This window comes from Epinephelus moara, chromosome 23, assembly GCF_006386435.1.
Source record: "Epinephelus moara isolate mb chromosome 23, YSFRI_EMoa_1.0, whole genome shotgun sequence".
NCBI classification, from domain to species: domain Eukaryota; kingdom Metazoa; phylum Chordata; class Actinopteri; order Perciformes; family Serranidae; genus Epinephelus; species Epinephelus moara.
The window spans coordinates 10,800,124-10,827,442 of NC_065528.1; the positions used below are offsets into that span (position 1 = coordinate 10,800,124).

At 41.1% G+C, this 27,319-nt stretch overlaps 1 protein-coding gene across 6 annotated transcripts in view; it reads left to right on the forward strand.

The window, feature by feature from the left end:
* The window catches only part of dock4b (dedicator of cytokinesis 4b), a 166,532-nt gene that overhangs the window by 70,912 nt on the left and 68,301 nt on the right, over window positions 1–27,319 (forward strand). For all 6 annotated transcript variants that reach the window (XM_050036421.1, XM_050036425.1, XM_050036423.1 and 3 more), the window contains exons 9-19: window positions 1,731–1,812; window positions 1,995–2,055; window positions 2,196–2,328; window positions 3,786–3,874; window positions 13,601–13,726; window positions 18,475–18,599; window positions 19,229–19,391; window positions 22,740–22,846; window positions 24,394–24,547; window positions 26,228–26,325; window positions 26,532–26,615. In XM_050036421.1, coding sequence (XP_049892378.1) covers window positions 1,731–1,812; window positions 1,995–2,055; window positions 2,196–2,328; window positions 3,786–3,874; window positions 13,601–13,726; window positions 18,475–18,599; window positions 19,229–19,391; window positions 22,740–22,846; window positions 24,394–24,547; window positions 26,228–26,325; window positions 26,532–26,615 — 1,222 coding nt within the window. The remainder of the gene's footprint in view (window positions 1–1,730; window positions 1,813–1,994; window positions 2,056–2,195; window positions 2,329–3,785; window positions 3,875–13,600; window positions 13,727–18,474; window positions 18,600–19,228; window positions 19,392–22,739; window positions 22,847–24,393; window positions 24,548–26,227; window positions 26,326–26,531; window positions 26,616–27,319) is intronic.

Genomic DNA, 27,319 nt, shown 5'->3' on the forward strand with positions numbered 1-27,319 from the left:
GTAAATAATGTTGGATTACTATTTCTTAATTTATGGGCTATTTGGGATTTTGGAGGTAATTAATATGAACATAAAATAACAGAGCATTCGAATGCTAAATTGGACGTCAATTACCATGGCAGCGATTTAAGTTTCTAAGCTTCGAAGGTTTCGATCAGCTCTACTTGGTTGATCCTTTGATTTTGATCCTTTGCATTTTTTAACTCCATTTTTAGGTCAAATTCTTTATTTGTCCAGTACTTTAGTTAATGTCCAACTACTTCTAGGGCTAATGCCATTTCAGTCAACCTCAGCTGTACTTTCTATGTTTTGCTAAAAAGCAACTGTCAACATGCTATCACGCTGCACTAAAATGGTCAGCATGGTAAAGATACCTGCTAAATATTAGCATGTCTGCTTTTCATTGTGAGCATGTTAGAGTGCTGACATTAGCATTTAGCTAAAAGCATCACTGTGACTTCTGCTGCTTTCCAAGATTTTGTCAGCATTACCAGTTCTAGCCAGGTTAGCCATTTTTAGCAATGGCAGTTGTTTCAAACACAGTAGCAACATGTCTACTGATAATAGTGATAGTGATGAGTTAATGATAGTTAAAGAATAACAGTACAGCTTTCACCACTAGCAATGCGCAGAGCAGCCATATTGGATTTTGAGGTTGTGGTGGGAGAGGTTTCTCTGACTTTCCGAGTCGAAAATACAATTTCAGGCGGTGCTCCAGTTGAAATTTCTGACTTGTAACACCATAATTGCAGCCTCATGGAGCTGCTAGCATGACTGTAGACTCATAGTTGTGTCCACAGAGGGATGTAGTCTGCATTTTTTTGTTCCTTTCCTGTCTGTCTGTCTTTCGCGTTTCTGCTTTTCTGTACTTCAAGTTTCTTGCTCAACACATGCTTGAGTGTCATTTCCAGAGTTGTTAGCATGGCTGTGGACTTGTTTTCATGCGCTGGCATTAGCATAGCTATTATGCTAGATAATTTCAGACCAATGGAGTCGCTAAGCTGTTCCTTGTAATGTACATAACATGCACAACAAGATACATATATGACTCATACAACTGCTATTTGATTATTTATACTTTAAATGACATATATAGTACAGTGCCTTTGACATTTACCAGCACTGAGCAGGTTCATTTTCTTATTTTCTCTCTGTATTCACCATCTTAATAACAGTCTCAGAGTTGCTCTGTCATAACCAGAAGATTTATGACAACCAGCTTGGCAGTTATAAGTCTGAGGTTGTACATTTTTTGTTGTTACCCATCACTGTTTTTGCTGACAGTCCAGTATCTGGGCTGGAACATGTCCGAGAGAATCCACAATATGCAACAAAGCTGCTCTGAATATTTTAGTCAGCCATGGAGGAGCCACGTGTAGATGTACTTGTTGTCTGATATGTTACAGACATCCTGTGTTAGGGATTTGGTTCAGTAATTCAAGCTTTGTGTATCTTTTTCTCTCCCTCTCTCCCTCTGTCCCTGTTCCTCCTCTGCCTGTCTGCCTCATATTCTGCTTCAGACAGCGTTAGTTTGAAGCTTTAACTTTGAAGCGTTCTCTCCAGTGCCCACCATTCAGAGCTTGACATCTCTGACATTTTTTTTTCAATCTTTATTCTGTTCAGAGTTAGCAGTGGCTTGGATGCAGTTGTTTATGATGACATCCAGCCATCGCTCCTGACCCCATTCATCTCAATGTGTGTTCCCTCCCTTTGTCTCTGCTCTTGTACAGTGAAAGGTTCTTTGTCAAGCTGAATAAGAGCGGGTTGCCCAAGTCACCAGAGAAGACAGAAAGACAATGCACGCTGTTTGTGGTGAGTAGTGAACATGACTTTGCATTTACAGAGATTGATTGGGGGCAATTTAGAGTTATGTACAGTTAAGCTGAAGTCATGCTCTATTGCCCTGGAAACTAAAAGCTCAGCCTGTGCTCTGAAGCTTGTTTACAATGATTGAATGTGATGCTAGAGTATGTTTTCCTGTTTTTTTTATTCAGGATTTGGGAAGCAGTGATCTACGAAAAGATGTCTACATCGTTGTGCACATCATAAGAATAGGTGGGAGTTACAGGATGCAGCTTCTTTATTCTACTGAGCACTACATGTCTTTTAAATCTCTTGAGCTTTCATAGCAGTACTGTTTTGACAGTGGATGTGCCTTTGTTTGTGTGTGTGTGTGTGTGTGTGTGGGTGTGCAGGGAGAATGGGAGCAGGGGAGAAGAAAAATCTGTGTAGCATACAGTACAGGAGGCCGTTTGGCTGTGCTGTCGTCAGCATCGCCGATCTCCTCACTGCTGACTCCAAGGATGACCACCTGCTCAAGGTTTATGCGTAAGTCACCGTTGACAACCAGCATGTCATTACAAAGTCCTGTCCTCCAAATATTACACCATGCTATACTACACTTCAAAGGCCAAGTGTTCAGGATTTAGGGGCATCTATTGGCAGAAATGAAATATAATATTCATAACTGTTTTTAGTAGTTTATAGTCACCTCAAAATATGAATCCCTGTGTTTTCGTTACCTTGGAACGAGCCGTTTATATCTACATATATAGTGGGTCCTCCTCCATGTAGTCGTCCATGTTGTTCTACAGTAGCCCAGAACAGCCCAGACTTGAGATAGGACAATTCACATTTATGCGTTTTAGTGGTGGCCACTATAGTTCTCCTACACACTTGGCCCACAGAGAAGTTTCAATTTTGCAACCTCACCGTTATGTGCCACTAAATCCTACACAAAAGACCTTTAAGAGAGCCTAAAGCCCTCTGAAAGCTCACTAATTAACATGTTGTACCTTGTTAATTCATACAAGAACCAAAAGGTGAAAACAACTTTCTCTTTAAGCAAAGCTAACTGTGTCCTGGCTCTTGCTTCGTATTTTACAGTCACATATGAAAGTGGTGTAGATCTTCTCATTTCACTATCAGCAAGATTTTTTCAAACCTCAAGCTTTTCTTAAAGAGTCAGTAATCGTAAAAGTTATGTTTTTACTCTACATACCAACCAAAGATTTTGTAAAACAGATAGTCTTCAAAAGCACAGAGCTAGAATTGTCTTGTATTAAGCTACAAAGCAATTTGATTCATCTAACTTACCAATACATCAATATTAAAAGAGAAATTTGCAACAAAAATGCACCTTTTCCTGTCGTACATCAATAGTCTGTTGTTTTTCCACCAACAGTGGCAGTGAAAGGACTCTGTGGTCCAACCTAGTCTACACGATGCCCTGAGGGATAGGAAAGGCAACCATTGACACAGTAGTTTGACCTAAATTATAGCAGGATCAGAATGACTGGCCAAATACATTTAGCTCAGAAGAAAATACAACCACTTTCTTTATACCTGCACTTGCACCACAGAGGTTTTAGTCGGATTAGCATTAAAGTCCTGAACTGAATGTTTTTAGAATTAGGTCTAGACAAGACGTCATTGTAAATACTGTAAGAATTTGTTTACTTGACCTGCCCTAGTTTAAAGTTAAAATAGTGTGTAGTCACAGTCAGACGCATAATGTTTTACTCGCACCTGTGATTTATGTAGCATCCAACGTGTGGTTCATTTTACATGACATGTTATCAAGATTACAAGCCACCAGTTGCTAGGAGTGTAAAGAATTGAGTGCAACAAAACAGCAACCATCAGCCTCTGCTGCACTGACTTTTAACATTCTTTTAGTCATTTGTCCTTATTTATTTCCCAGCTTTATTAAAGTGAAATATTAAATTGCTGTAGTGCCCTTTGAAGTAGAGAATCTCTTTTTTGAAAAATATTTTCTGTCTCAGGTGTAACACTGAGAGTGAGTGGTACCAGATCCATGAGAACATCATCAAAAAGGCGAATTCCAGGTACAACTTGTCGGGCTCCAACACAGGTAAGAACCACATGTGTTTAATTCAGTTAAGAGGACCTTCTTTGCTCTCCGTGTCAGATATTCATATTAAACATAGCCAAAGTTTCAAATAATGAGGTAAACATATGTAAGACTAATACAAAACCTCAGGCTCTTGACTTTGCTGAATACTCTGTTTCCAAAAGTTTTCTTCTTTTGAGACAAGCTGATGTCAGCTGCTGACAGATTTAATCTTTTCCAGGCATGCAGCTACAAGTGTTTACATTGCATACATTGCTACATGTAGCTACATGCTAATGTCAGGGATACGTATAAACTTGATTGCTGTTAATTTCTCACTGATTTCAGATCATATTCCTGCTTGAGCATCTCCAGTCCTGTTTAGAAGCTTTTATTGGTGATTTTTGATTGTAGAAAGTCCTGTTATGCACAGTTAGAGTCATTCCCCAGCTGCAGGTGCGCTGCTACATGTAGCTGCACGCTAACCTTTTATTTAACCAGGAAGTCCCATTGAGACCGAAAGTCTTTTTAAAAGAGAGACCTGGTCGAGGTAGTAGCCAATCAAAACACATTTAAAATGTAACAAATTGAACATATAATACAAAAATCCACAATAAAACAACTACTCAAACATAGTGGCCTCTCAAGGAAAATAAGCACGTCTCTTTCACCATGTTCTTCATGATGCCCTTAAATTCATTGATGGAATGAATGTTTGTAATTTATGATCTTTTTGAAGATTGTTCCATGTCCAAGATGCAGAGTAGGAGCATGCAGTTTTCCCCAGATCTGTTAAAACCTGGTGTACGTTAATAAGCAACCACTTGAAGGAACTTAGGTGGTGACTACTAGAGCTGACACACAGAAGGGTGTCGAGGTAGGCTGGAAGTTTGCCCAATAGTGGTTTATAGATAAAAATATACCAGTGCTGTTGTCTGTGAGTGGTCAATGACGTCCAACCCACCAAATCATAAATAATGCAGTGATGAGTCTGGGAAGCATGTAAACTTGGTTGCTGACGTTTTTATTTTCTCCCTGATTTTGGATCATCTTCCTGTTGGAACATGTTCAGTTGTGAAGAATTTGGTTTGGAAGCTGTTGTTAGTGAATTTTCATGGTAGAAAGTGCCGTGAAACAGACATTTTCAGCTGCAATGACAGCACAGTGACACTGAGGTATGTTTGACTTGGAAATACTGATGAATCAGAGCATAAAGAGAAAGGCACTAAAACAGAGCGTTTCAGACAGAGGGTGAAAACAGGTTTTGCAAGTGTTTTTTTTTTTTTTTTACATTTAAGCATGTTAACAATGTATGTTAGCAATCCCAAATAGGTCTCCTTTAAACAAGGGGATTGTGTAATGCTTTGAGCTAGCCTCTTTAGTTGTGTGGGATTCTGGCTTTGAGCAACTCTACTGGTTCACTTTTTGTTTTGTTTCATGTTTTTTTTGATCAGGAAACAACTTTCAGAGCTGTTATTCAATAGCCGGATGATAATACAGCTTATTTCTTTCCCAAACCCTCATTGTGCTGTGATGACAATCTCCGTTGCATCATTGGTCTCTTACTGTGCAATAGTCAGCTTCTGGTCAGTCTGAGCAGCGTTTATGTGGGAGTGAAGTTCCTCTTTAGGGGAGCTGATCAGTCTTCACATGGTCGTGTCTGCAGGAAGCCCGCTTTTGCAAATGCATTCAGAAGATTTTTATAAATAGCTGCCTTCGCACCATACTGAACAACAGCATCAGCAGTTTCCCATAGCAACAGGTTGGTGGAGAATCGGAACATTCAGTTCTTCAAAAGTCCAAGAAATGCCATGTGACATATGAAGAGGTTTGTTACGCAATGGGATTCATACTTCAGTCTCTTATAGATGCAGCTGCGAGAGGAATCCTATAACCCAACATCTTTGTGTACACAAAATTACAGGCTAAGATGAACTTCTGATTACATCTTCAAACTATAATGTACAGTGACGGAAGCTCAAATGGGGGTGCAAAGTGTGACGTGAGAAGACACAGTCACGAATTAAACAGTGTTGGCTAGCTCGCGGCTGTTTGCATAAAGTAGCAAATGTATAACCAACAGTAGGCAATCAGCAACAGTTGAAGTTTGTCTTAAAGCTGATTTACATAATGTTTTTGTAAAATATAGCTGCAGGCTTTTTCAAAAAGACAATGTTCATTTTGTCTTCTTACATCTCCATCATGTGTTCTTAGGGGAGCACCACAGCCTGCTCCATAGAGGGTGAAGGGATTATAAACGTCAAGAATTTGTGAGACTGATCTACTGACTCAGCTCCTCTTTTCATCCCCCCCTCCCTAGAAGGCCAATAATTACTTGAGGAGAAGTCATACAACTGCGGGACTTGAAATTATCGTGGATAATCTTGTGTGAAGGAGCACAGTAATTAAACTGAGTGACACAAAGCCATTTAACGCAGTCCGCGTTATCCATGCAGCATCTTTACACCACGTCGCTTCATAACAAAACTGCAGCATCCAGCTAAAGTTCTATATGACGCTGCTGCTGTTGAATAGATGGAGATGTAAGGGGCTTAGCTGAGCTGATAAGTGCAACAAAAGTCGAAATTAATTTACGATAAAGCGAAGGAATGACATTAAAATGGGAATATTACACAACCACTTAACTGTTTCCTTATCTCATATTGAACTCCAACACAGTCTCAGGCAAGTTCTTCATCAGCGTTATTTGCTACTTAAATGGCTGAGTGGCTGTATTATCACAGCGCCACACGTGTTATCAGATTCAATTACTGATAAAGCAGACAGATAACGTGGCGCATTGTTGATGTTAAACTTCCGCTGCAGATGACACTGCAGACATGCGGCTGACTCAGTGACATTTTCAAGCTTTTAGATGAGAATTCTTGTAAATTAAAAACAATTCCACTCATTAGAAAATAACATTACTGGCAGAAGACAGCACATTGCCTTAGTTTCTCAAACTGTATCCAACATACAAGTGTTTGCTTCGGGCTTTTATTTATGCTCACTAGCACACACACTGGCCCACACATCAGTAACACATGTAAGTGAATTATTTTAAAGAGTTACTCCCGTCTTGGCTGCAGTGTGCAGTTCATCACAAACACTTGGATGCTAGCTATTGAGTAGCTGTCAGCTGAAGACATTAATCCAGCTGAACAGCTGAATAACATCAGTGCTTTCTCTTTCAGAGTGCATTAGAGGAGAGCTGTGCGTATTTTGCCACAATGCTCTGGCATGCATAATTCACGCGAGTTCGTACAAAAATTACATTTCCACCACTTAACTGAATTTGACATTGATTGTGCCAAATGAAAAGCTTTAATCATAAACACAGAGGTAATAACTTAAATTTCTCAGATAATCATTCCTGAACGTTTGGTTTCATTTGTGTACAGTGAGCAGTATTCATCTGGGTGGGTGTAATTAATTCATTATCATTTAATTAGCTTTGACAGTTTGCACTGTGGCTCTTATTGCCTCTTTTTAAGTTCTTTTATCTCTTTAATAGCACGTCTCACATTACTGCTTTTACTCTAACAGCACTGATGACAGTAGGGACACAACCTGCTATCATGTCCACATTTATAAAGATGCACCCAAACAAACCACAGGAAACATTTCCAGTGCAAACTCTGATTCCCTTTTTTTTTTGTTCTCAAAGTTCCCTTCTTAGCATTGATTAAAGGGGAACTACGTCTATTTTCAATATTCATACATGCGATTCCTGTCGTCTAATACAGTCATGTTTCTGGCGAAATTATGTAAATGCAAATATTAGGGCACTACAATGGCATGAATAGTCATACAAGTATGAAATTTGGCAAGAAGTACCCTGACACAAAGAGGAAGATAGCAAAATAAAATTCTGGGGCTTGCTGCCATATGTCAGTTGACCTTTTTATCTTGAAAATTACACTTGCTTTGTCCAGAATCCATCATGATACCTCAAATCAGAGAACAGAATTTTCAGTCACTAGCCTTTCAGAGAGTCTGCTTGCCAGCAGTGTGTACGCAGAAGTGTTGAATTCCCCAAAGTTTTATGTTAGAAATGTTAAAGATGACACTGAGAGCTTTCAGGGGAATGTTGTGAGTATATGGGTAAATTTTGTGTTTCAGAACTGAGAACACTACAATAGAATAAAGCTCATTTGGGTGTAAAAAAAACATTGTGTGGATCCACAAAATCAGGCTCCCATTCATTGTCTATGGAGCAGCTCCAGACTGTATACTTGATGACATTGCTAGTTTTCTTCTCTGGTTTCTGGCTTTGAGAAAGAGTAACTCATGCTCACAAATATTGATTGAACTTTACAAAGACCATGGAAATTACATATATGTATTGTAAATTTAGGTTGAGTTCCCATTTAAATCCTTTAATACTGAACCTTAATATCTGTTCATCGACATTACATGGAATTACATGGAACTTTTTTCCATTAACAAAAAATTCTTCATGCCCTTAAATGGCTTAAATGTAACCTAAAACTTTGCTCTATTTCGGGATCTATGAATATCCATGGTGGCACAATGGTGCAGTGGTTGGTGTTGTCTCCTCACAGCAAGAGGGTTCGTGGTTCGAAACCTGGGGTGGGAAACCCCCTCTGTGCAGAGTTTATCTGTTCTCCCTGTGTCAGCGTGGGTTTTCTCGGGGTACTCCGGCTTCCTCCCACAATCCAAAGCATGCATGCTAGGTTAATTGGTGACTCTAAGTTGTCCGTAGGTGTGAATGTGAGCGTGAACGGATGTCTGTCTCTATGTGTCAGCCCTGTGATATTCTGGTGACCTGTCCAGGGTGTACCCTGCGTCTCGCCCAGTGTCAGCTGGGATAGGGCCCCCCAGCGACCCCTGACAGGGTAAGCGGTTATGGAAAATGAATGAATAAATATCATAATCAGACCCTATCTATCTTCACCTACCCTTCACCCGGTGGTGCTAATGTTGGATAAACCTTGTTCCAGATTACGAAGTCTGAGAATTTGAAGTGAAATAGAAACTTAGCTTGCAGCTTCAGATACCCCTCACTGCACTGTAGCATTTTCCTTTTGATATGGAAAGCCCCACCCCGCAAGTTGATGGGAATGGTTCCATAGGTATGTGATGTAATGAAACCCTGGCTATATGAATCCAATCCATGTTTTTGAGACATTGGTACATAGTAGTTCTAAGGCGGAAATACTCACCCATTGCGTTGATGGCTTGTTTCGCTCCATAGCAAATAAAAAACACCATATGGACGAATTGACAAGGTTCAAAACATGAGTTTCATTGGAGGGGGTCTTTAAATCCCTGTACCTTAGCTGTGCTCACTCTACATTCAGAACAGCTACACACAAGATCACTTGCAGCACAGTTTTACTGGCTACATCCTCATCTGAAAAGTCAATTCCTCCCAAAGGGCAATTATTCTTCTGCAGAGCAACATTACAGCATAGATAACACTTGATTCGCTCGCCTAGCCTCGACACCAAATGTGCAAACTGGAGAAAATATTTCATCTTTAGCAAACAGGTCAGTGTCTCCTCTCCACTTTGTCCCCATGAAAACGTCCATGCAGGAGTTATGGAACACCATGCATAATTTAAGGACCGCAATTTATTACACTTAGTGTCAGGAGGGCAATTAAAACAAGTGCGCAGTGGAGTGAGATAATGTAATGTGTATTTGTGTGTATATATGCGTACATGTTTATATATGTGTGCACTGTGCTGTCTTTGTATGAGTGTGTGTGTGTCTGAAGTTGTCTCACTGTGTAGCTCGCCTTTTAAAGGGCCTGGCTGTGTGCCAGAAGTCTCTTATTAGCAGCCAATTAGCCGGAGGGAGATGAATGCACTGCCCTTAAAATATAAAAAACACTGGGCTGTTTGGGTAATAAAGAGGCAGGGAGACAGTCTATGTGGAGAGACAGTTATTTTGTTCACATGAAGCCTAATGACTACCTCATCTTTCTTTACCTGTGTGTTTCAGGGTCGTGGGGCTTTACGGGGTAATCGAATTCAAAAGACGAGAGAGGGAGCTGATGCGAGGAGATGGTGATTTTGTTTACACGTAGCCCAGTAATCCATGAAAGGGATTTCATAAGAATCTGGCTCTGCATGAGTCAGGTCAGGTAGATAATTCAGCTCCCACCTCCATGCAAGCGTAGGCAGTGACAGAAGAGGCTGCGACAACTCCACTGTTATGTTTTTGAGTTTTTATTTTCATTTTTTTTTTAGTTTGTGAAGAGGCAGGCCGGGTGGGCTGAGGGCAGCAAAGGTTGAGGGTGTTTTTGTCAGCGTCAGCTACATCTAGCAGGCAGAATAGTAATGAAGCTGGTTTGCCTAATTGTAGCCCTGCAGTAGCTTTTAGAGCCTGTCTGTGTGTGTCTTTGTTTATGTGTGTATAAATGCCAGCGGCTTGATCACATTAAGGGGCAGGCAGATTAGTCTTGGGTAGAAATAAAGTCTCCCCTGTACCTAATGGGAATCTCCTTTCATTTCCCACCAGGCCTTTGTGCCAGGCTGCACACACTGTTGATGGACTGTGTGTGTTATTTTTAAATTACTTAAGATCAGAGGATTGTTCTGTCTGTAGTGTCTCTGTCACACTTCACACTCTGTGTGTGTGAGTGTGTGTGTGTGTGTGTGTGTGTGTGTGTGTGTGTGTGTGTGTTTTCTTTTTCTTTTTGACTTTTGACATCTTTTTCACCATATGAAAATTATTATACCTTAAGAATGTGTAATTTATGAAAACAGGATCTAAACTTTGCAGTATACACAATGAAGTCTAAAACCAGTCATGTGAAAGCTAGCTACTAGCTACTTACTACCAGCTACCAGCTACTAGCTACTAACTACTAACTACCAACTACCAGCAACTAGCTGCTAGCTACCAGCTACTGGCTACTAGCTACTAACTATCAGCCACTAGCTGCTAGCTACCAGCTACTAGCTAAGTACTAACTACTGGCTACTATCTGCTAGCTACTAACTACCAGCTACGTTAACCCTAACCCTATACTAGCTACGGGTCCATGTCATTGGTCCGACAGCCCATTGGTCCGACCTCTCATTAGTCCGACGTCCCGTTGTTCCGATATGTGATNCTGACCCTAACCAAGTGGTTTTTGTGCCTAAACCTAACCAGACCTTAACCACCGGGCATCATGATGATTTCGGAACAACAGGACTTCGGAACAATGATCATGATGATTTCGGAACAACAGGACTTCGGAACAATGGATTTAATATGGTCGGAACAATGGGATATCGGACCAATGGGTTGTCGGACCAATGGGCAGTTCCCCTAGCTACTAGGTGCCAGCTACCAGCTACTAGCTACTAACTACCAGCTACTAGCTACTACCTACTAGCTATGGCTAGCCTTCACTGAACCTAAAACTAAATGTGGCCTACTTTTAAAGTTTTCCTAGCTGGTATCTGTAATTAAAAGAATATCCACTTTAACTAATAAAGTAGCTTGATAGATAAATTTGTTATTTCACATAATTAAATGAGGCAGCAGCTAAATCAATTCAGCTAAAACTCCTGCTAAAGATGACTAGTTAAATGTTAGCACAGTAGGCTAATGTTTGCAGCTGCTTTTGTCTTTTGGTAGAATTTATGTGATGTAGTGTGGTTAAACTACCTTCCACACAAACTCAGTGTTAATTGTAAATTAATTTATTTCATTGATTTCATATAAATACATATATTTTTTATATGTTTTATTTGTGGACATTTTTCACACTTGATAAGCACATAAACAAAAGAAAGAATAGAAAGCAGTACACAGGTGGAAAAAGAAAGAAAAGACAAATATGAGGTCATGGAATCTTTAAAAAGTCGAGACAAATTTTCCGAATTCAAAGATTTCCTGAATAAATACACCATTTTCTCCTCCCAATTCTTTTTGGAGTCGTATGGAGTAGGTCATCTGTTCTAGAAGATGTAAAGTGTTTAATTGTATTAAAAAAAGAGGCTAGCAGTAGGGTAGTTTTTTCTGGAGACAGTATTTTGTAATGGCCTTTTTACTTGCTGCAAGATCTTTAGTAGACAGGTATCATCTTTACTTAGTCCATCAGGGATTTGTCCAAGATAAAGGGATGTGATCATTTTAATAACACTAAAACCCAAAGTTTTTGAAATGATTGTTGCTACTTCTTTCCAGAAAGTCTGAAAAGAGGAAAAAGACCTAAAACTATGGGCATGGTCAACCATGATTTCTCCACATTCCCTCCAGCAGCACAGCTGGGTGCCAGTTTGTTTAGACTTCTGTTTGGGCGTGATGAAAAAGCGAATCAGGTTTTTCCAGCAGAAGTCTTTCCAGGTTTGGGTGTTAGTGGAGGTCAACTGTGTTTCCCAGGCATTCGTTTTCATAAAGTATTGATAGTGGACAGTAATCTTTTGAACTATAGGATGTTGATGATCAAAATGGGTTTATTTTCTTGCCTAAATTTTTTTTAGCATTTTGTCTGTACTGCATTTTACCATTGGAGCCCAGGTTGAAGATGTGTGTAAAGCATCTGAGTTTTAGAATATGAAGCTTCTTTGTGCAACTTCCATCTTCAAAGCATTGTCAGCTGTCATGGCTACGTATGAGTCTGGACAGACATAGACACAACTTGGCTAGTTCGCAGAAGCATACAACCGCACAGTGGTAATTCTAGTTTAGGAATTATGCAGGTTCTGGCAATTGTTTTTTAAAATGAAAAATAATCAGCCTAAAATGGCTGCTAATCATTTAATTTGCTCTGCATTTTATTTTAACATTGCAATGGCTATATTCCACTGCCCACTGTTGTTTCAGCTCACTGTCTTTAGTTCTCCCCACCTCCCCCCAATTGTTGAGTATTTCAATTCTTATGTGTGTTTTTACTTTCTGTACAACTAATTGCCCTCCAGGGACAAAATAAATTTGAAGTTTAAGTTGAAGTTGAAAATGAATTCATTACAACATTTTTATCTGATACACAATCTGGCAGCACATCTGAAAACTTTAAACCCTTTTTCTCAACTTCACAGTCTTTCCCTGCTCTGTGCCTTTGGTGCAGTGAATTTTGGCATACTGCTCACAAGTTTGCAAACAAGCCACGTTGCCTTGTTGACCTCCAGTGACTGAAACCTCTCGCAGCTAATGAACCGTTTCACTGCTCCCTCCCAACTTTCGTAAAAACGTCCCCAACAATAATAATCATTATCTTGTTGTCTCCTACACACTCCTTTACTGTTAAGCTGTTTGTGTGTCTGCCTCTCCTTGTCATGAGCATGGACCGGGACAAACATGTGGACATCAAGGAGATGCATTTTGAGCTCTAAATAAAAGGCGGTGCTTTAATTTGGCTGCGCTGACATTTGAAGTTATTGCATAAGGATATTGATTTGAGACGACAGCCTTCATGTAGGATTTCCTCCTAATAAAAAAAGAGCTGGGGATGACTCACGGGCTGTTTGCATTTTTTGGTTTATGTATGTGGGGGTGTGTGCTTCCTTCCATACACACAAGCATCGCCGTTGGCAGGCATACAGTAACTGTAATTGTCTGATTCGCAAGTCTATGTGGCTGTAATAAAACTGAAAATATGCTCTTGTGAATACTTTTTTCTGAGCTCACCAATACAAGGTTGTTTATTGTGTAGGGGATAGGTTTATGATATATTTTGAGCATTTTATTGCATGGCTATGGTAAGGGGTAAGGGAGGGCAAATAAGGCTGCAATATTAGAATAGGATATTTCAGCTTTTGAATTTTATTCTTTTTTTGTTAGGTCTGGCAGTGGCTCTCCAGCTCCTCCACGGGGACATAGAGCAGCTGAGACGAGAGTACATGGTCCTCTTCACTCGGGGTGTGTCCATCACCAGGAAACTGGGCTTCTCTGATGTCATCATGCCAGGTAGGACGCCACAAACAAGCTCACTTGCACAAGTTATATGGTGCTATGTTGATTTTTCAGCTATTACCTTCTGTCAGTACCAACTTCCCCATTCTTGGGGTTTGTGATCATCATGGATGTCAGATGTCCTTCCTTCCTATTGCTCAATACGGACAACTTCTCTGTCGGTCAGATGCTGAGGTAGCATTTTATCCCTGCACATTGCTAATTTAAGAAGCTAGCTTTCTAGCTAGCTGCATTGCATTCTCTACACATTTCGTACCGAGTTACTTTTTTAGCCTGTAAACCAGAATATCTATCTCTTTCTGCACCAGTAACAAACTTGTCCAACCAGTGCCAACCAACCAACCAAAGTTATTCTAAATTATGCCAATAATTCTGCCATTCAAATATATTATATGTATTTTTTTTTTTTTTTACAGTTAACATTCGTCCTTTAATACATTTTATCCTGCCCTGAGATTCTGGTCCAACAGGAAATGCATCAAATTAAGGAAGACATCCGTACATATGACCCTAACCCAAAAACACTCTAGTAGTAACATCAGCTGCTTTGCCAATCAGTTCACTTCAGCATAAATGCATCCAATGTATTGCTGACATTTTTTGGTGCTAATCCGTCACTGCTGCAGTGTTTTTCCACTACATGCCCCAAAGATCACTTGGCTTGCACCAAATATACTCATCCTTCGATTCTCTGTTGAAGTTCCTTTTCTTCTCCTTTGTGGCCTTTTCTGATTATACAAACCACCCAGTTTCCGTCCTTCCATTTATTACTTAAATCTCATATCATCTCTATCACAAAACTAATATGCATATAGATTACAGGCAAATTCACACAGTCACATTCATACTTGGAGACAATTTAGTGTCCAATTCACCAACCTCTGTATCTTTGGACTTTGAGAAGATGGTCCATGTGCAAGAAATACTGACCTCGACAGAACATGTTAGCTCCTTCCTCATAAAGCGCTGTTGCTGCTGTTGGAGACATAAAACATATAGTTTCCTACTTATGTTAGCCTCATGCTAAACAACTTTTCAAGCAGTGTCACAGACACATTTCAAATGTCAGAATAAAGTCATGAGAGTTTTACCTGTGCTGATGCATGCCTCTGTGATCTCATTCGCTTAGCGTAAGGTGGTCATAAAACTAAATGATGTCTTAAGTCAGTCTTTTTCTCTTCTTGACGTTCTGAAAATCAAAAATGTTAAATGTTATCAAAAGATAAATAACATAATCTGGAGTTCAATGCGTCAGCAACCAATAGCTACACTCAGGCTGGTTCAAAATGTAACGTTTGTATGCAAATACAATTTATTTTAATGTATTATATTGATAACGAATTGACAAGGATACTATTGGGATTTGACGCCTTTTATCTTTTGTTTCTAGTGTTATGTGTTTATGCGGACACATAGGGAATTATTAATATGTCCCGTTTCTTAAAGGGAGTTTGGCATAATATTTTCCACCAGGAGCAGAATGGGAAATCATTTTAAAATTAATCTATTTGAAGTCTTGCAAATAGTGACTCCGCAAGAACCTCAGTCTTTGTAACATCTTATAGTGTGTGACTAAAAACTCACACTGTCTTTAGATGTGAGAGGGTGTCAGACTTTTAAAAGTATTTTGTATGGTAGGCATTACCAGGCAGCAGGTGTGAAGACATAAACTTTGTATTCAGTAAGAGTAACAAAACATTAATTTCCATATAAAATGTTAATTCATGAAATAATATTGTTGCTGGCACCTTGTGAGGCTATAAACTCAATTATGCACTTTCTCATATTTGTTTTGTGTACACTACCGCCTTACAACAATCTGCTGTGGTTGCCTTGGTAACACTTGACATCCCAACCCATTGCGTGACTACTTGAATTCCACCTTAGGGTGCCCTCAGGAAGATGAAATATTCAAGTTGTTTCAGGTAGATAGGCATCACTTAGATAGCTTCTTCTCTAAATGACACAGACCCCTGCAGAGAGAGACCCTCCGGCTTAGCTGTATGGGGTCTTGTTGCCGTGGTAACAAATTTACAATCACTTGAATGCAAGATGAAACAAGGGACCAAAGATGTACATGTTTGTTTACATGTACTGTGGAGGGGAAAAAAGCACAGAAGGGAAAGCTCTGTTTGAATTAGCCGTTGGACTCTTTGTGTGTTCATTCATTTATGGGAGCTGGACATCAGGGGAGGTTTTTTCTCCACAGAAGAGCCGTTCTTTTAAATAGGTGAGGTATGCTGTCTGGTCACACAGATAAAGAGGAACCACAGACTACGGGTCCCCCAGCGCCTCACTAACACAGATTTATGTTCACTGTCTCTTTCTTTGTCTTTGTCTGACTACAAACCCTTAACGCTGAGTGCTCTCACCCCTTTCTGCCTGTGTAAGTCTGCCCTTGGGCTAAGGAAACTGTCTCTCCCTCTTTTTTTCTGTCTCTCTTTCTGGATTTGTATCTGGCTCCTCATTTTCTTTTCTAAGCCGCTCAAGCCCCACCCTCTTCACTTCCCTTTTTCCTATTGTACATTAAGAAACTGCCCCTGCGTGTGTGTGTGTCTGCCTTCCTGCACTCTTTGTGTGTCAGTGTGTGTGCAAAGCAAGCGTACAGTATATAAAATGCCCCATGTTGCTATGGTTACTGTTGTCAAGAGCAGAAAATCAATGTTGACCCTAGAGATAGAGATATGATGAGTACACTCACACACACACACACACACACACACACACACACACACACACACACACACACACACACACACACACACACACACAGATGCAGAGGTTATATAGGGAAGCTATTTTACAATGTGTCTGACCACAGCTTGGCTGCAGAGGAAACAGGCCTATCCTCTTTCTTACCCAGAGCGCTTTGCACCACTCTGACATCCCCCTGCAGAAGGAAATGAGTGTGCGTCTGGTCCAGTCATTGTACATCCAGCTGCAATTGTAACAAAAAGATGTAGAATATTACTTCTTGGGATTATTTTCCTGAACTGTATATACAGATTGCAACACCACTTGCTCTTAAGAAAAGGTTTATGGGTCAGGTTCTTGTTTTTATAAATCCCAGAGACGAGTTTGTTATTTACACACTTGTAGGTATGAAATATATGTGCAGGAATGGACTGTATTTTATTCCTTTATAGGAAGCATGGATGTAGATAGTTATTTTGTCTAGTTGAGGATTGAACTTGAAGCCTTGAGGCTGTAGGATGAACTCTGACACCTTGCAATCTCAAGTACATGTTTCTCTTCCTTGTGTACATAGTGTTGTCTTCTCACAATGCAAACATATGGGCCAGATATGCACTTACATCTACATGTAAGAACGAAAAGCAGCTTGTTAGAGGGGAACTTGATTTTGGGCTGTACTAATGCATATGTGAAAAAAAGTTGTAGAAAGCCTTAAATAAGTTGCGTGAAATATGATTAACTGCCGCAATTGAGGTCACTTGGGTCAGTGTCGGCTGGGGCTAAAGGAAGTGAAAATGAAAAATATCTAGTGGTGTGGAGTCAATAAGAAGTGGGCTTACCAGACCTCTGTGGCTTGCTTCACATCTCCGCTTGAGGCTGGTGGCTACTAGAGTGCAGCTCACGTCGCATATTTCTGTCTGATCCCAACTAGGAGGTGAGAGAACGATAACCAAACTTGATCTGAACCCGACATGCTTTCTCTTTTTATGTCTGAATCCGAATGGAGCCCGATGGAGTTAATGCTTGTATACCAGGGTTTCAGATGTCGCACCTTGTAAATGACCATCAAAGGGGTTACACACACACACTTTAAACATCAGCAGTTATAATTAATACAATTTTAGTCTTACTATTGACGTATTTCAAGTCTTTATCTGTACGAACTCTTCTTGAACTGTAACCACTGTTAATTGAGCTACTTACATAATCCAACCATCATGGTTATTTGGTGTGATTGTGGAGGAAGGTGGTGGCATCCACTGTGGGTAGCTTCAGCACTGTTCAATGGTCCTTGCAGCAACTGTAAGTTCCATTCATTGCCGCTGCTTCTAGCTGGAAAGGCCAGAATGCCCTGAGCAAATACACTGAGCTTTGGGTAACGTTAGGTGATGACAAATATTGTTTGAGGTCTTCCATATGGAGCTAGCTCACATTAACTTACATGAATATTTACCACCTAAAAATGGTGTCAGGTAAATACCAAACCCCAGCACTAAACGAGAAGTAGCCCAACACAGAGAGTAGATCCGTTGTTTTTAGGATGAACCTGACCTGAACCTGAGCATGATTTGTAAATATTTGTCTGATCCATCAGGTTCTTTCGGGTCCTGTCTGGTCCATTGTGAGTAATGTAGATGCCAGCTTTTGTGGACGGAAGAAGAATGCGTTGAGTAGAGAAGATGATATATATTCGGCTCTACTGCATCGATTTTGTTTGACAATGTTATAGCAGTGCGATGCTAAATAGGTTGAGGACTATGGCTTCTTGTTACTCTGCTGTAATCAAAGAATATGGATTTTAGCAACCCAGATTACTCACAGCAGATTTTAAATCTTGTATTCTCTGGTGGCGGAAGGTCATAGCTCAGGCTTAGATTTCACGTCAGCAGGAAATGTATCATTAAAGGCCACTAATCTAAACGCTGTCCACCCCTGTCATGAAGCATTGCGCTAAAAATTGTCGTCAAGCTGCTGAGAGATCATTAATAATGCTTGCTTGTGTGCATAATCAATGCCTTGTTGCCTCTTTTACCTTCCTGTTCCTGCAGGGGAGATGAGGAATGACCTTTACATCACACTGGAGAAAGGCGAGTTTGAGAAGGGTGGGAAAAGTGTTGCCAGGAACGTGGAGATCACCGTCTATGTGCTGGATATGGATGGACAGATCCTCAAGGTAAAAACACATTTTTGTGTTACTCAGCAACTGCATGTCACAGCTGCTACGTGATAATACTACCGTATGAACTATCATACGGAAAATGTATCATTTCTACCATCTAACCACTGTGTTTAAGGGGACTAAATGCCTTATTTAAGTCCTTAGTTAACTCCGTTTTTTTCCTTAATAGCCAGTGTCTTATTTTGGAGCAAAACTCTTCATTTAAATATCGCTGACCCAGATGAGAGCTAAGTGTCTCTCCAGTGTGTTGCCCATTTCTGGTGCAGTGCTGTGACAGTCTGCTCCTGTGGTTTCCTGCGCTGCCTCGGCCTTGAACAGAAAATAGACTCAAATATAACCCTACTGCCGCTGCCACCGCATGGCATGCAACCCTCTGACACACATAAATACGCACATGTAAACCATGTCATTCTCACTTTATTGGCATTTGTGGTGCGGGGACGGTTTTCAATACACTCTTATCATTCCACGTCTGACTCATTATTTCATTGTGTTCTTCAAATCTGCCCCTTTACCTCATCCTTGAGCGAGGCCTCTCATTTCCTCTCTTCACTTCCTGTGTTTTTCATTTCATTCTTCCTCTCCGCCTCTGTCATTATTCAGTCTTTTTCTCTGTCTTTCAGAGTCACGTGGCTGCCGGCTCTGGCGAGCCAGGTGGGGATGAGTACCACTCCTTGGTGCTGTACCACAACAACAGCCCACGCTGGGCGGAGCAGATCAAGCTGCCCATCCCGGTCGACATGTTCCGCGGGTCGCACGTCCGATTTGAGTTTCGACACTGCTCCAGTAAGTGGGAACGGGTTTGTAGGTAACCTTTATTCATCAAGGAAAGGTTAAGTGAGCACATTTTTCTAGGCTCTCACGCATTTTCAAACATTGGCTGTTCAGGTGTGAGTGCTGGAGGTGCTGCTTTACTTTTCGGTTGATTATCCAGGAAAGTAAAGAGGCATTGTTGTAGAGGGAGACGAGCACGATAAGCATTCACTGGATCTGCCAACCCTCCGGCTCCAAGCCGAGGCTGCTGCTGCTGCCTGCCCCAAATAGACGATGTCCAAGTGCATAAGTGTGCACTTGTTTAAGCATTTTCATAACGAGACTAGTTTGTCCAACTTCTCACCTCCTAATGAGACAAAACTTTAATTATGACCAAAATATTGCTCCCCCCCCTCTCTCCCCCCCTTTCTGGGCTGCGGGGAGAGGGCAGAGTCTCTTCTCTCATAACAAGCTGATATTATTATGCCGTTTGCAGCCAAGCTGGGAGGCTGTGTGGCTGTGTGCAGTAGATATAGTAGCCTTATTACTGCTGGCAGTGCTAGCATTTTGCTACCCAAGGGCTGCCCATTAAGAGCCCAATTTAAGCCTGTGGTGACACCAAACTGAGGAGACCATATTAGACGTACTATTAGGGGCTCCTGAATTCTTGGCCAACCTGCCTGTAGAAATATGATTAGCAGACACTCTCATTTTCAATTAAGGCAAAACAGAAAGCTCAGTTTCATGAATATGCTTTTAAATTTCATCTTGTTTCCGCGTTCATTATGCAGCAGCGGTAATTGTTAATTTGTTTGCGGGGAGTGCGCTGTGCTCCTGAATGGTGCTAAAGGGGACTGTAAAGACCTGTCAGCGTCAGCAGCACAGTACTTTGTTTTATTACAGCTGATTGTTTGTTCATAGCTTTTGTTATATTCAAAACAATGGAAACATGTATGCTAATGATAATACTATTTCTGTAGAGTTTTGTCTCTCACTAGACAGTTAAAAATGCAAAGTCTTTCTATGTTTACAATATAAAACCTTGAATTCCTAACAAGCCCCCAAACTATTAAATTGTATTATATAATAGCATGGTGTGTTTTTAGTCGAGTGGTTTCCAGATATAACATACATCAATCTGTACCTGGTCTGCCAAGCTCAGCTAAGCCTGAGTTTCACACAGTACCACTTAATCTCCCCTAATCTCCTAGTGCCTGAGGCTATGAGGGTTTACAGATTGAGAAAACCTGTCCAAAAAGAACCACACACAACAAAAAGCAAAAGTTTACAGTCTTGAGTCTAAGAAGCAATAACTTCCCTGTTGCAAAAAAACTCAATCACGGCAAAGCGAGACAGAAATAAAACGGCCATGGTGCAGAACCATTTTCTGAGTTTAATACAGTACAACTTGTGCTTCTCCCGGGAGATTGAACACACACACACGCAAACACACACACTCACAAAGAGGCTTGGTAGAAGGTGCTTAAATGGTAAAAGGAAAAGGGAATAATAGAAACCTTCCTCGCGCTACACTTCTCACTTCCCGCTGTGCGCACATTAGCACTTTATTGCTAAAGCGGCAGATAAATCAGATTACATGTGTTCATAATGCAAATTATGCCCAGAGCTTTCAGAAAGCTTCTTAAAAACACAGCAGCCTGCATTAATCAGGCCCTCCAAGAGTAACTTAACAGCATCTAAAAATCTTGTTTTTGCTTTTTGCCTTCGGTTTAGGATGTGTGTGAGCGTACTGAGGGTGTGTTCGGTACAGTCAAAACTAGGGGTCGACCCAGGTTACTCCACAATTCTCACTGAAGTCTCTACTCACAGGGAAAAATGGAGTGACGGCTCTCTCATATGAAGGGGTCCAAGGCGGGTGAAATGCAGTTCTGTAGGTCCACGTTATATACGTCTGGTGTATGAAATGTCTGTATCGTCTCTGGGCTGCATTCTTTTGTAAACTATGATACACTGGTCACATCTCTTGCTGCTTCCAGGTGTCCTCTCAATCCCTCTTCCTCTTCTTGCAATTCTCATACTAGCACATACAACTAAACGAAGAAATGTTACCAGCAAAAACACTGGGTGTCTTTGTAACCTCCCTGTAGAGGATTGTGATGTTTATTATGACTTCATCTGCTGCCTCACATTGGACACCCAGCACCTTTTGCTCACCGGAGCAGCTTTAGTTTGCGTTCATCCTTGCCGCCTTTAGCACTGCAGTGGCCTTCAGTGTGAAGAGGCTATTACATGTGAAATGTAAACAGTCGGAGCTGTAGGTGGGACCTTGAGCAAGGCTAGTAGTAGTAGTGACCACGGACAAAGAGGCAGCTGCATCAGAGCCACAGATTCCAATAGTTAGAAAAAGAACATAGCAGTCAATTCCTACTTTAAACATGTAGCTGTGTGTGGTTACAGCCAGTGTTGTAGTCAAGGCCACCTTAAACTGAGATCAGGTCAGGAGCAACACCAGAGTGTAGTGAGACTGAGACAAGAGCAAGACTTTGAGAGGTCAAGACCAAGACCAGACCAGTGCGAGTCCCACACTGCATGATACACCAGTGGTTCCCAACTGGTCCAGCCACAGGGTCCAGATTTCTCCTTAGTCATTACTTCAGTGTCCACACAGTTTAATACATTTGGTGTCATACTTGTGTTTGGTCATGGCATCGAGCTAGTTTGTTGTCTCTGTCAAATAGTTATTTGTTAGTCACTCACTCTACAGCAGGAAACGGCTCTTCAAATTAAAAGCTCTGTGTCGGAAATTCACTGTACTTCAAAGTAAAGTGTGTTTTTTACAAACTTTATACATTTGCGAGTCACATGTCATCCATTTGGTGTGGAGCGCGACCTACCAGTTGGGAACCACTGCTCTAGAGTTTTCCTGTAAAGGTGCATATAAAGTGTGTGCCTGTATTTAGTGTTTTTCATCAAATGCATCATGTGCATCATAGAGGCCTAACATATTTCCCTCCTTTTGAAACATTTGCAAAGTTAACCTTTCTAAAACCTGAATTGTTTGCATCTATGTTTGCTGGGTGGTTGTCTTCTTCTCTGCCTTTTGCTTGTTTACATTTCTTGGCGCTCTTCCATTTTCAGTCAGGGGAATAATGTAAAACCATGGAGTGTGTATCAACTGCACACTTGTTTGCGTACACAGTCAACAACGCTTGTCAGCTTGGTGTTAGGTTCACATTTTAAGTAGAATAAATGCGCTAAAGGCAAAACATCAGATCAACTTTTTTTTAATTTATTCATGTTTATTGCATAATCTAAAGAGAAGTGGTTTCATAACAATAGTGTTTGTTTTGTTTATTTCCATGCAGTCTGTGCTGGTGTATTCTGGACTCAATGCCATGTCCATGTGTTGTTGTTTGACAGCTAAAGACAAGGGAGAGAAGAAACTCTTTGGCTACTCCTTTGTTCCTCTGATGCAGGAGGATGGCAGGACTCTGCCAGATGGCACCCATGAGCTCATTATCCATAAGGTAAAAAAAACCCCAAACCCCTTCATACCCTGACCAAAGATTGTGACTGAACGACATGAATCGACTGTGTGCTTTGCAGGATGGTTGTTTTTGGCACACATTGTTCTGCTGAAATATTAATCTTGATGTGTAATTCCATCCAAAAATCAGACTTGCAGTGTTAACATCTCACTAACACAGGAGGGATCTGCTTTTTATGATAATTCAAGCTACTTGGCCTTCATCAGTGGGCACTCTGCAGTCCTTGCATGACACATTTGACATGGTATTTAACAGGAAAAGAGCAATTTCAAAACAAAAGATTTCAGCAGACAGAAAGAGAAAAACAGTTCATGGTCTTTCTAAATTGAAGAGAGATTTTTTTAAGTGAACCCACTCACTGTTTTGCATCACTCAGGTGTCGCCAGGGCTACCTCAGATGGGATTACATGCTGTATATGATTATGTGAATCGTGTGCTCCAAATGGCAAAATGTGTCCGTTCTGTTATCACACTGTTTAGTGCCACGGGCTGACAAACAGCTCACATCACTCGGTTACACACCGACCTGCCCATGAGTCATGCTCGCTTACGTAACATTTCCAAGCTGTGCGGTTGACTTGAACCGCGAGCGAGTGCTTGTGCATACACACATCTATATCTGTATTTAGTGTGACCTTTATGTCCATTTTCTGCATTTTTACAGACCTGAAGAGACTCATCTTTTCACACGTTTTGGTTTTGAAAGATGAAAAGACTAAGGCAAATAAAATGGCCAGCCTCCCCCTGTTAAAAGCTTCTGCGAGACCGTCTTGGGTGTAATTCAGAATAATTGCAGACTACATGGTTTTACTCAGCTGCAGGCGAAGGGTGTGTGCATAAACCTCAGGCTCTGCGGAGGACAGAAAAGCATGGAGTGCATTCATACATTTTATTGGCAGTGAGGCGGAACAGTGACCAAACGTCTGATTATTTATTTTGCTGTTCGCTAAACTATTTTCAACAGCCTTAAAAACAAAAAGTCCCCCTTTCATTGTCTCCTTTCGGTGGCCAGATTTAGTCCTGCTAAACTCCCGTAACCTGAGCCTGCCAGTTTTAGAGGACAGCACTGGTAGCCCTGTGTGTTCCCACCGTTGAGAGGGGGGAAAAAGGCCCATTCTAATGCCAGATGGAAGTTGCTGAAAAGCTCAATGAAACTGGCATGGCCTAGTTTCTCCTCAGACCCAAAATAGACACAGAAGAATCAGTCCAAACTGTGTGGTAGCTTTGGAGCTCAAACGGCCTCAGCTGTAGGCATTAAGGCAGCGCAGTAAATCCCAAAAATAACAAGTTGTCTGTCATTGATCATGTGCAATAGCTGAAATGTCTCAATCATGACTGATATACGGTGTACAATGATATTAATATAGAAACCAATGACATTTATCACCCATGTATAATCTAATGAAATGTTTCATTACTTAAGCTTTGTGATAACATCACATCCTTCTGCTCCTCTCCTATTAATCACCTGTGCCAGTTTACAAAATGTGTGCTTTTTTTTCTGTCCTTCCTTCCCTCGTTCCCAGTGCGAGGAGAACACCAGCTTGGCAGACTGTTCGCGCTACCTGAAGCTGCCATTCTCCAAAGCCAACCTGCCATCCAACAACCAGACTCTGAAAGGCACCAAGGAGTCTTTCTGGATCACCAGCTTCCTCTGCTCCACCAAGCTCACACAAAACGGTAAAGTCGACTCGAGTGATTGACATTTTGGCTACCCGCCCAGTGAGGTGTTTTGGCTTCTACGCTTGAACTCTTGTCAATTGGAGGTAGCTCATACACTAGCTGGTTCCATGCTTCTGCATACACTGTATGATTTGAGCCCATTTTAGAAATGCTGTTGTTTAATGCCAACTCCAACTATGCGGATAAATAGTCTAAAGCAATGTAACTCACGTTCACGTGTCACTTGCGGTCCATTCAGAATGGACCCTCAACCCACTTTTGGACCATGACCCACGAGTAAGGAACCATTGGGCCACACTGTGTAATTGACTGATTGAGTGAAAAGGCACTGAACTTGGAGAAGTGACTCGTGGCTCTGCTTCAACTGTACGAGCGCTTGATGATGGCTCACCAAATGTTCTGACGTCAGAAATTCATCCTAAAGTCCAACAGCCGGAGCAGTTGATTGGACCAGGATCGGTCCTTGCACTGCATGGCGAACAATGCTGCACGAAGCCAAAATTTGGTCCCACTCCAACATGAATTATGCAGCTCAAACATTAGGTCAGAAACAAGCTCAAATTGTACAGTGTATACCAAGCTTAAGGTATACAACTATTACTGCCAAAGATAGAGATCAGCACTTCACAAAAGGCTAAAAATAATGGTGAAAAGCCACTTGTTTAGGAAAACACAGAGGGAGTGACAAGTTCTGTGCAGGTGAGAAAGTGACATTTCCATCCAAAGCATTCAAGAGTGTGAAGAAAACCTGTGAATGTGCAGTGTGGTGGGGAAAAACTTGAAGTTTGCAGCACTCCCTAATGAACCTATAAATCCTTGCTTTCAGAAATCTGCTTGCTGAGTGGGAACTGTAGTCTTATTTCAGCAGGAGTGGCTCGTCGCTGATATTTTGCCCTCATTTATTCTGCTGTGAACAGTAGCCAACGATACTCATAAATTGAAATAGAAGGTGTGCCACAAAGGAGACGTTTTGAGAATGAGTCGTGTGTTCCAAACTTTACCAGACGTTGTCACTGTTGTATCAGACAATAGTATTTTCAGACTGCAAATGAAAAAAAAGAACAGTGAATTGTAAGTCCTTTTTTTTTTACCTCATTAAGTGGATGTTAGAATATATAAACAGAAAGGCTTCAGGCACAATTCACTTGCAACAGGCGGTTAATTTCCTGAATACATTTGATTTTGTCGCTGAATTGATTATAGAAGTATTGCAGAGTGTTTTGACGACAAAATTAGCTTGACAGATTGGTAAAAAACAAATGCAGTCACGCACGCACTCATAACACGTGCACACACACACAAATTCAAAGTTGCAAAAAAGACACGCTTCAGGTTGAACGGAATCCGAAGAGACAGCTAAAAGACTTTCTTCTCCAGGCTCATGTTTTATTCATGCATATGTCTGGGGACCCTGGCTCAGGAAAATGACTTTTTATCTCCTTTATCCCGCTGCACTTGAAAATGTCATCATTTGTTTGGATTCTGTGGAGTTTTTGGGCTATAATTGAAGGGTGCGGTGATGCTTTGTGATCTGAGGTGCACGTTGCTCTCATAATCCCGCGCTTCTTCACAAACAAACACGAGATATGTCTTGATCTTTTGTGCTTGTCACTGCTGTTTTTCCGTATCTCCTTCATTTGCTATCTTATCTCCTTTCTTTTTTGTCTTTTTCTCCAGGAGATATGCTGGACCTGTTGAAGTGGCGAGCCCACCCCGAAAGGATAAACGACAGCCTCTCTAAGCTGAAAGAGATCGATGGCTCCGAGATTGTCAAAGTAGGTCCACAATGACATTTCTCAGCGCTGAATTGCTCCTGCTACCCTGGCATTTGTAGTATTGATTGTTTTTGATTTGATTTCAGTCCACGCTTTTGTTTTTTTCAAAGTTCAAGTCCAGTGGATGAGGATGTTCAAAAACTGAAAAGTTAATTTGATGCTGCACAAACAAAACAAACTCTCTTTTGTTCTGCTCCCTGTTTCAGTTTCTCCAGGACACCCTGGACACTCTCTTTGGTATTCTGGATGAAAGCTCTCAGAGATATGGCCTCAAGGTGTTTGATTCACTGGTAAGTGGTGGTATTTTGCTGTTGCTGGTATTTCCTGTTGCCTCTTTTCCTTCATATGTCAAGCAGAATCTCACAGTGTTCGAATCAAACACAGAAACACAAACTTACTGACAGAGAAAGATCGTGTGATGTAACGCCACAGAGCTCGCTGAACCAATCTCACCCCGGTCACGCTGCACTGCGCTGATAGAGCGAGGCCTGTGATCGATCTGGCTCTCTCTCTCTCTCTCTCTCTCTCTCTCTCTCTCTCTCTGACTCTTTCTTTCTCTGTGTGTCTCTCTCTCTACATCAGTCTCACGCTGACACATGAACACACTCTCTCCTCTCAGCGTGGTGTTATCAGTGATGAAAAGGTCCAGCGAGCCGGTGCAGTCATCAGGTTTCCGTTTTGTGGTTTTGAGATCAATCCAACAAGTCTGACACGTGGACTTATCTTCTGTGGTCGGACAAATTCAGGGCATCTCACAACAATCCGCACATGAGCCAAACATGGAGTATTCCAGCTTGTGAAGGGCCCTTTGCATGAGTGGAATATGTTCTCTGTAAAAAAATAAGCTGTAGGCATACTGTAGGGTTTATATAAAATTTACTTTCCATGGTTTTATGTTTTTTAGATGTCTATGCCTATATAAGATGTGGTATAAGATGTCTTTATAAGTTTATATATAGGATTTAGAGGGATATATACCAGCAGAAAAGGATTA